At 47.1% G+C, this 10,190-nt stretch overlaps 1 protein-coding gene and 1 long non-coding RNA gene across 2 annotated transcripts in view; both read right to left on the bottom strand.

Annotated features, from left to right (window-relative positions):
* SH2D7 (SH2 domain containing 7) overlaps window positions 1–2,888 on the bottom strand; it is an 8,832-nt gene extending 5,944 nt beyond the window's left edge. The window contains exons 1-2 of the mRNA XM_024754291.1: window positions 2,713–2,888; window positions 1,324–1,413 (exon numbers count right to left, since the gene is read on the bottom strand). Of these exons, the coding sequence (XP_024610059.1) occupies window positions 1,324–1,413; window positions 2,713–2,888 (266 nt within the window). The remainder of the gene's footprint in view (window positions 1–1,323; window positions 1,414–2,712) is intronic.
* A 414-nt stretch (window positions 2,889–3,302) lies between these two features.
* LOC112405767 (uncharacterized) lies at window positions 3,303–6,303 on the bottom strand. Its single transcript, XR_003004422.1, has 3 exons — window positions 6,198–6,303; window positions 4,434–4,515; window positions 3,303–3,388 (listed from the first exon to the last, which is right to left on the bottom strand). It is a non-coding gene; the product is annotated as an uncharacterized LOC112405767 (long non-coding RNA).
* Window positions 6,304–10,190: the final 3,887 nt, after the last annotated feature.

Consider the following 10,190-nt stretch of genomic DNA (forward strand, 5'->3'; position numbering starts at 1 on the left):
TCCCCCGCGCTGAATTGCAATGGCACCTCTGTTGCAAATCAGGTAACCAAATGTGGGGGACTGTTTCTGGATTCCACTGGGCTATTTGTATATCTTTGTGCAGCCCCACTTTGATCTCTTCAATAAGCTGGCGCTCCACCTAAGATCATGTTTGAAAAAAAAAAGCCCTGATGCTGAAAAGACATTTGAAAACTGCTGAGTTTGTATATTTCAAAGTGCTGAGGACCATACCTGGCACATAGAATAACAATAACTATTTTAATAATGACTAACATTTCTTTATTTACTATGTTCCGGACACTGTACCAAGCACTTTTAAAGGTATAAACTCATCAAACCCATTCAACAATCCTATGCAATATACCCATTTTACAGATGAGGAAAGGTAGGTGCGGAGAGGCAAAGTGACGTGCTCAAGATCAGAATTAGAACTGGGGCAATCTGAACAGATGATAATTTTGAATCTGAATCTGAGGCCCTTGAGATTTGCCCTGGAGCCCCAGCCTCCCTCCCTCCCTAACTAGGGGTGGGGGAGGGAACTTCTTCCTTTTTCTGCCTCCCCCCACCCAACCTACAGGCTCTGACGTCGCCACCTCTGACTTCATCCTGGCCATCTTGTCTCCTCTTCTCCATGCCCACTGCCTTACCCTAGCCCGAGCTTCCTCATCTAGCCCAGACCTCACCCCTCAGTAGTCCCCACTGCCCCCACACCTCCAGCACCTGTCTTGAGTCTTCCTTCCATAGGCTGCCTGAAGTATCCTTGCAAAACCTAAGTCTGACCAGATGACCCTTCATTGTCTACAGACATAGCCAGACATCCAAGGCCGTCCTGAGCTGCCCCCGGCCTTCCTCTCCAGGCATTGTTCCACTGGAACCATGTGTCCTTCTGCATCTGGCAACTTGTGGCTCCCAACACCTTAGTCTGCCCTGTCTCTGTTCTTTTGCATATGCAGTTCAATCTATTGGAAAGGCCTTCCTAAACCCCAATCACACCTCCTCCTCTGCCCAGCAAGTTGATGTTCTTCCTTCTATCCTGTGCTCAAAATCCACCTCTGTGAAGCCTTCCCCAGCCTCCCATCAGGAGGAGGTTCTCCCCTGCCCCCCACCAACTCACCCCCTTGAAGGTGGGTGCTTCATCCTAGTATACGGCTGCCTCTGTTTAGAAAATGTCTGATGGACGTGGATGGATGACTGAGGGAGTGAGGGAGTCAGGGCCCAGGGAAAGCCTAGTAGTGTGGGCTGGTGGAGATTCCAAGCTTATCTGCAAGTCTGGCTTGTGGAGCCAGAGCCCGCCTGCCCTTTGCAGAGGGCTTCCTTTCTTACCTGTAGGACAAGATGTAGCCGGTGGCCCGGTCGCTGAGGCGGATGAGGAAGGAGCCAAGAGCTTTGTCCCTGAGCAGCTGCTCCGTCTGCCTGGGCAGAGGACATGCCATTAGCTGGGGCTGGGTCCCCACAACAGCAGGAGCAGCCTGACTTAGACCAGCCTCAGAGTCCCTGCCAGCCATGCCCCAGACCCAGTGCACAGATCTCCAACCCTTTATAGAGAACTCCCTCAGACTTTCGTCTGGTTCTGTGGAAGACTCAGTCTGGGGCTGGCTGGGTTGGAAGCCTGAGGTCACATACACACCGCCCCCCGCCCACTACTGCCTCACCATCAGGCCCAGTAGCCACTGACCCTCCCCACCTGAATGTCCCTGCAGCAAGAAGGAATCCATAGAGCGCGAGATTTTTAGGTTTGTGGGATCTTTGCCTCAGGACTGCTGTGTACAGCTGTGCAGGATGTGTACTATACAGTAGTTTCTGCAGGGAGAAGGCGTTGGAATGTCTGGAGCCTGACCACAATGGCAACTCATAGGTTCTCATCCCCTTCCCTTGCATGTCCCCTTCAGCCTCAGGCAGCTACGGATAGTTCTAAATGATGCCAAGGATTTTGGAGGCATGGTGGCAATTCCAGCTTTCTTCTGGTTTGGCAGTACATAGACCAGATATTTCCTCACCCACTTATTCACCAAATACTTGCTGAGTGCCTGCTCTATGCGGGACCAGCTACAAATTTTGCAGGGGTCAGTGCTAAATGAAAACCTGGAGCCCCTTACTCAAAAAGTAAGAATTTCAACAGAGCAGAGGGCCCTGTGTTACAGTACACGTCAATGCCCGTGAAACTGTGCCTGCTTCAATGCCAGGTGCTGGGCCAGGAGGACCTAATGAGTGGCTGCATTTGTCATTCCTTTAGCTAGTGCTTTGGCAGCTTGGAGATCCAGCCCAATCAGAAAGCCAGCCTCCACATCTTGGCCCATATTCCTAGAGTAACTGTATATCCAGGTTCGCCTGGGAGAGTCCCCACTTAGAACAGTTCTCCTAGTTAAGTCCTCTTACTAACAGTGCTCTGGTTTGGATGATGAATGAAACAGTCCCCCTAGTAATTCATCAGGTTATCCGGAGCTGTTCTGAATGCATCCTTCTCCAGCCTGCCCCTCTCTGTTTCTCTGGCCGCCTGACAGCCCCAGCCATCCCAGCCCTACACTCAGAGCCGGGGCCAGTGCCTTTGCCCACCTTGCCCACAGAAGCGGCTGACAGAGAACTCGGCATTCCTCAGTCTGTTCCCCCACCCACTGCTTCCTGGGGTCCCCGCCTAGCCCAGGGAAAGGGGCTAGCCCCTCGGCCCTGGGGGGCTAGGGGCCACGCTGGGCACGTGGACAGGGGCAGCCTTACTTGCGGGTGATGAATCCGTGAAACCAAGGGGGCAGGGCTCCATTCTGCAAAATGAGGGGGGCCTCCGTCTCCGTGAACCACATGAGGGCCAGCTCCTGCGGCTTAGCCAGGGCCTGGCTGTCCCCGGCCCCCTCGGGCCCCCTGAGCAGGCTGAACTGCCTCAGGTGGCCCTCCATTCTAGCGAGCACTGACGTGGAAGCAGAGCCCCGACCACCCGTACGCCTCTCTATCTGTGGGCATCCCGGCTCATTTGCCTGAGTCCATGCCCTCTCCAACCACCCGCGGCACACAGGAGCCCTATTGTCACCTCTGACAATATGCGGCCGGTTCTCCTCTCTGATGCTCTAAGGCAGGGCACCTTGGCTGTCTGGGGACATTGGGGGAGGGTCACATTAGCAGTCAGAGAGGGGCAGGAGAGGGATCCCTGACTTCCTGGCTAACAGATGAGCTGCCCCACTGGGTTTGGCCCCTTCGCCCAACCTCCGGTCTTTGTCTCAGCTAAAGACCAGACTCTGGCTAAAGTCCAGGCACTGCCACTGTTAGCAAAGTGGTGAATTTAAATTCTACTTATCCTTCCTTCATTGCGGCCACTTGTATCTTGGTGAAGTTCCGTGCTGATTAATTCCTCTTTCCACTCAAGATTGATTGTCTACTGCGTGCCACGTACATCTGGGCCCTGGGAATAAAGCAGCAACCAAAACGGCATTTTGCCTCATGGCACATATGTTCTAGTGGAAGGAGACAGATAATAAACAAATATGTACATAGAATATGGGGTCAAGTGTAATAAGCACTCCAAGAAAAAGGGAGTGGAAGAAGAGAGCACGGATTGTGTTATTTAGATAGGGGTTCAGGTAGGGAGTCAGGGTTGGGGGAAGCCTTGCTCAGGAGGTGCCACTGGAACAGTGAAAGAGAATGCCAGGCAGGTACCTGGGGGAAGAGATGCTGCTCCCAGCAGAGGGAAGAGCAAGTACAAAGACTATGAGGTGGGACTCTGCTGGAGATCCTGAAAAGCAACCCAGAAGCTCATGTGGCTGGAGGAAGAGCCCTCTGGAGTAGATGGGTCCCCTAGAAGGGCTGCCATGAGGCTTCTGAGAGGAAGCACTGCACCAGTGAGGGCGCAGGATATTTGTTCACGCAAACATCCCTGAATCTCTAATGTGTTCCTGAGTTTCACAGCAGAAACCCAGGCTCGGTTGACAGTGAGGCAGGGGATGTTGCAAACAGTCAACCCCGAGGATCTGGGTTAGAATTCCGCTTCCATCACACTGACACAGGCCTCAAGGCAGTTTCTAAGTGGTTGCAGATAGCTCAATTTCTCCATCTGTAGAATGGGAATAATTTTTTAAAATCTACTTTCTAGACTCTAGGGTCATTATGACAAGTAAACGAGACAGCATAATGGTTAAGAATGAGGGAACATATATGTAAATTCCAAAACAGGCAGAACTGACCAATACCAATAGCAGTTAGGACAGTGTTTACCTTGGGGAGTGTATGACGACCAGGAAAGGGTGAGGAGCTGCTAGGTGCTGGTCATGTTCTATTTCCTGATCTGGGTGGTGTGTTAGATGAGTGTGTTCACTTTGTGAAAATTCACTGAGCTCTGTGCTCGTGATCTATGCATTTTTCTATGTATATGTTCTACTTCAACAAAACAGCTCATTTGTAAAAACTGAGGACGCTACAGACATATTTCTTTGGTTCCAGTTCCAGCTCACCAGCTATGGGACCTTGAGCAAATGGCTTAATTTTTCTGGTCTTCTGTGTCATCATCTTTGAAACAGGGAGGAAGAACACGACCTGTTGTTTGGAAGGTAAAACGCGTTAAGTCTTCAGAGCAGAGTTTGGAACGTAAGCTATCAGCATTAGCTATTACTGATGATGATGATGATGTAATGACTCTGAAATACAGTGGGTCCTCCCCTATTGGTAACTATTTTTGTTATTACTATTATTATTATAATTTCATCATGGTCATTCTCAAATCAACATCAAAATACCAATGGCAAGTGTGTGATACATATGATTTAGAGGAAAGGTCAGGGCATGAGGCATACCTGCAACCTCAACCTGGACAGCTCATTCCCTGTCTTTGAGACTCATTTTCCACCTCTGTAAAGAGGGTTGCAGGGCATCCACTTGCCTCACCTGTCGATGGAGTGAAATACTACAGGACAGGCCCACAGGCACATAGCAAGTGTTCCCGAGGGTCAGCTACCGGGAACATCACTTTTATAAAAATTTCCAGCCTTGACAGAGAGGAATCAACTCCAGCCAGGGGACACCGAGAGGGATTCACATACTTGTGAAATGGTCTTCCTGTCACAGATGTAAGCCAGTGATATACTGGGGTCATAATGGAAATCCCAGGGCCAAACTAGAAAGGACTGGAATTTCCTAATGTGGGGTGGGGGAGGCGTAGGAGTGGATTACATCTTTATCTTCCCCAATCTCTAACTGAAATTCAGCATTTCCTTCCATGGTGAGTGCAGAGAACATATCTTATTAGTGTTTGTAACACCTGTGACTTTGTCACCAAAGGAAATCACAGATATTTTCATATCACATTACAGCTGCTGCAGACATCCTGAGATATTGATTTTGCTCATTACCCCAAAATTATAATAATTAGACCCAAAGCTGGATCTTGATATTTAACATGCTAATAAAGAAGCACATCGTATTACTACATCACAGATATTTAGATAACCTTATTTCAATATGATTGATTTCCACAGTAATTCTATGTATTTTATTTCGTGCATTTAAAAATATTATTCTGAGAAAAAGTTCATGAGCTTTACCAGATACCAAAGAGGTCCATGGCCCAAACAAGGCCAAGGAAGCTGGGGTCTGACCCAGAGTCGGTTTGCTGCCAACATGAGGTCTTGGAGGTATTCAAATACAAAGAAATGTGTTTCTACAATTTTCCATGAGGTGTTCTCTCTCCACCTCCCTTTTAGGTGGGGCACTTTTATGAGCAGAACCTGGCCATTTGCATAAGAAGACAAAGGCTTTGTGTACTGGAAGGGGGAGCCCAGGATGGCTGCAGGACAGATGTGAAGATTCCAAGGTCAGGCAAATAAAGGAGAGCCTGTATTTATACTCAGAGGAAATGGGGGTGAGGAGGGGTTGAAGCCAGGTTTGCAGGCATCAAGAGAACTCTGTGAAAGACTGGGGATGGGTTTTCTCTGACAGTGTTCCACATCCCACTGTGCAGTTCATCACCTGTGCTCACCTACTAAGGGCTGGGTCTTGGGACAGAAAGAGGACCCTGGAGCAGCCCCGTCCTCCTTCTCCAGCCCTGGGTGCCCAGAGGTGTCCAGAGAGGAACTAAGAGGTTTCAGGCTCTTCAGTCAGACTAAGCGACTTAAGAATCCTGGTTCCCCCTTTGCTGGCTTTGTGAGTTTGGAGGAGGTACTTCACTTGGCTGTGTCTCCAGTTTCTCATCTGTAAAAATGAAAGGGAGAAAAAGTACGCACCTGGTAGGGTTTGGGGATCCAGTGAGCTGATCCGATGCAAGGGAGTGGTGGGGAGGCATGGTGCACATGCAGTAAACATCAGCCCCAGCTCCAAATCAATCCCCCTGCTGGGAAGTCCCCAGAATTCTATGTCTCTGTCTGTCTCATCGAAATTTCCTTGTCCTAGGTTCTCCATCAAGGTCATGCTTCTCCTGTAGGACCAATAGATGGTAATGTATTATCCATTAATTTACTCTCTCCCGAGGATGCTCAGTCTGGCAAGCCTTCTCGGGAGGAGAGTGCTCAGATTTCTCCAGAAAGATGCTCAGGTTCAGTGTCTTTCCAGCTGTTTTGATGGAAACCCACTGAGTATGGCCAGAACCCCAGCACTAACGCTGCCACTCCTTCTTTCTTGAGCCTGTGCTGTGGGAACATAGTACATGGCCAAGTGCTGCTGGCAGCCAGCCTCCTGGGTAGAATGCCAAAGTGGGCTTTTCAGTAAATTCTAGTCGTATGTTCATTTTAGTTTATGAACACTGCATTTTCGTGCCCCTTAGTTAGTTATTCCATTAGAATTTGTTCCACAATAGTAGTGAGTGGAGAATGAACGATCCTATTTCTTTTTTCTCAGATTGTCTGCCTCATCCTCCACTGTATTCTGTCCCTAGAATAGTGCTTGGCACAGTTAGATGCTCAATAGGTATATTTTATTTTATTTTATTTTTTTGATGTGGACCATTTTTTGTTAGTCTTTATTGAATTTGTTACAATATTGCTTCCGTTTTATGTTTTGGTTTTTTGGTCGTGAGGCATGTGGGATCTTAGCTCCCCGACCAGGGATCGAACCGGTACCCCCTGCACTGGAAGGTGGAGTTCTAACCACTGGACCACCAGGGAAGTCCTGGTATATTTTAAATTATCATTCAAATTCGTGATACATCCACATGGTTTTTAAAAATAAAAAGTGTGAAAAAGGTACCAGTAAAAATGTTCTCCTTCTAGGCATGAACCCCCATCTACCCAGTTCCATCTCTTTCCCACAAGGAACCGCTATTATTCATTCCTTGAATGTTCTTCCTGGGTTTCTTTATGCATATTCAAGTAAATACGTATATTCTTATTTTCCTCCCTTTGTTATATAAGGGTAGAATCCTATGCAGTGTTCTGCACCTTGCTTTGTAAAACGATTTAGTAATATATCTTAGAGTTCCTTTCATAAGAGTACATAGAGGGATGTCATTCTTTTTGTTACAGCTGCATGGCTGCACCATAATTTTTGTAACCGGTCCCCTACTGACGATCATTTGGGTTGTTTCCAGTGTTTTTATATTTCCAACAATGCAGCAGTGGATGACCTTATACAGATTTGATTAAACATAAGAGTGAGTACATCCATGGAACACATTCTCAGAAGAGAGATTGCTCAGTCAAAAGGGTATTTGCATTTGTCATTTTGATAGATGTTGCCAAATTGCCTTCTTTAGGGGTTATAGTCATTTACGCTCAGGAAATATTGAATGAATGAAGAGACAAATAAATAATATATCCAAGCTCAGACATTTGGGGGCCCCCAGCTTGCAAGAAAAACTGGGAGGGGGCTGATGCTGACTCAGAGATGTCACCAATTTTACCGTGACTCTTTCGGCCCCTTGATGTCACTGAGCAAACTCACCTTTTCACCTATAGATCATGGCTGTTGGGGTAGGAGGGCAGTACCCAGAGATGCTCCCTACAGATGTCTTCCCACCACACAGGCAGCTCTGTTTCATTCACAGGACAATGGCCAGGTACCGAGAACTTTACAAGGGCTGGAAAGAGGCCCTCTGGGCACTGGGAAAAACTGGCACAACCATCCTTCAGATGGCCAGATATTTTCAGAAGAAGATTTTATGAGCCCAATTCTTGCATCTCCTCGTGTCTAGAAAAGCACTAAAAACATTGATGGTGACATCTGCTCCTCGTGACCAGCAGCAAGTCTCTGCAAAAATGGGCTGCACATACCCCCGTTCACCAAAATCATGTATATACTGACCTCCCCCGCTACCCCTTTGGAGCAGTTTCTCAGAGCTCTCTGAAATGCTGTCTCCTGGGCTACAGTCCTCATTTTGCCCCAAATAAAACTTAACTCACAACTCAAAAAAAAAAAAAAAAATGTCTGAGACCTGAAAAAAAACACCACCAACAAAACAACTCTACCACTATTGGCTCCAAAGTCCAAAAGGAGAAAACTGCAAAATCACAACAAATGCGTAATAAATGTCTATCCAATATATTGTTGCATCCGCTTCATTTAGTGTTCGTAAAATTTCACCATATCTGAAAATGGTTTGGAGGTCAGATTGTCTTACCTCACAAGAATCCCCAGGTGTTCAGGAAAACTGCCAACAGATTGTTACTAATAGTCAATTAAATGAATTCTCAAAGCCAAATCATTCCAAAGGAAAATCATAAAAGTAATTTCTAAAAAGTTCAAAGTAAAGAAAAATTATACATACTATTATACATAAGATATCTAGAATATTATGTCATATATAATATACATATGTAATGTTAATTAATACTATATATAATATTAATTAATATTATATTGTATATAATTTAAAAATTTCAAATGTGGATGTGTCATTAAATTTATTCATTTATTTATTTGCTACGTAGGGAGATGCAGACTCCAAAAGTAAGAGTGCCTTGGACCTACCAAGGTCTTAAGAACACTGCCAGCCCCACCTACTCCACAGAATACCCCTGCTCTGGGACTGTGGGGTCCTGACAACCCCGGAGGTAAGGGAACCCACCCCTCAGATCAGAGGCGCTCCCCCGTTGGGTGTACCTCTCAGTTTTAGCAGCAAGAACAAGACGTAAATTTATTTCTCTATAGATTATCTGGCCTCACCAGTGAGTAGTTCTGAGTCCCATGCAAAAATGAAAATCTACAGAATTGCATGCTGTCTGCTCATGAGAACTAAAGAAGGGACGGGTATGTAGGGATCAGTTTAGGGCCCGTTGGGAAGATCAGGGGCCAAGGACCATATGTTGGAACTCTTGTTCTATAGTTTCTTGGAGGCCAGTTGGCCGCCACGGGTCCTGGCACACCTGACAGCTTGGACAGCTGCGGCTGCCCCTCCCTTAGTCCTGTCCCCGTCTCCCCTCCCCTCACTTCACAGCTGGGAAATGGAGGCCCACAGTAGATCTATAACGATGTTGAGCCCCTATCATGTGCCAAACACTTCAAATACATACATATGATTGCCTTTCCTCTTTATAACAGGTAGACGAGGTAGCATTACTGTCTCATTTGTCCCCATTGTAAAGATGGGAAACTGAGACTCAGGACTGGAAATGGTCTGCTTGAGACAAAGAGTAAGTCAGTGACAGGGCTGGGACCAGAACCTGGGTGTCCCACCCCGGTTCCTAGTAAATATGCTGCATCTGCCTTCCATGCCTTTGCTCTTGATGTCTCCCCTGCCTGGGGCTCCTTTCCTTCCTACTCAAATTCTATAAGTACCTAAAAAATGCCCTGAATCAAAATTAATAAATATTTTGTCAATATATTCAAAATACAAAACAAATCTTAAAACATTCTCCTCTTCACTCCAAGATCGGCTCTTTCTGGGTGTCCTCACTGCCCATTATCACATCCTGACTGCTTTCTGGGACCTTCCCTCCAAGGTCTTGTCTCCTTATTGCTTTGCTTGCACGAGCACCTTTTAAACTCCTTTGGAAACCCGTTTACCCAACCAGGATGATGTCTAAACTTCTATCATCAGAACAGCATCTCTTCAAGACTTCAATGAAAATACCCCCACCTCCCAGGCTGGGCCTCACAGTGGAGGCTGCAGTCCCAGCGCTTGTGTGAGCAGGAAGGAAGAATCTGAGCTCAAGTTTGGCTGAGGGATGGGGATCCTGGGAAGGAGACCGCAAGAGGGCCCCTGGGAAAGGTGAGCGGGGAAGGCAGAAGGGCTTACAGTGTCCTGGGCACAGTGCCAGGCCCAGAAACAGGACAGTGACCAGAAA

This window comes from Neophocaena asiaeorientalis, unplaced genomic scaffold (assembly GCF_003031525.2).
Source record: "Neophocaena asiaeorientalis asiaeorientalis breed wild unplaced genomic scaffold, Neophocaena_asiaeorientalis_V1.1 scaffold743, whole genome shotgun sequence".
NCBI classification, from domain to species: Eukaryota; Metazoa; Chordata; class Mammalia; order Artiodactyla; family Phocoenidae; genus Neophocaena; species Neophocaena asiaeorientalis.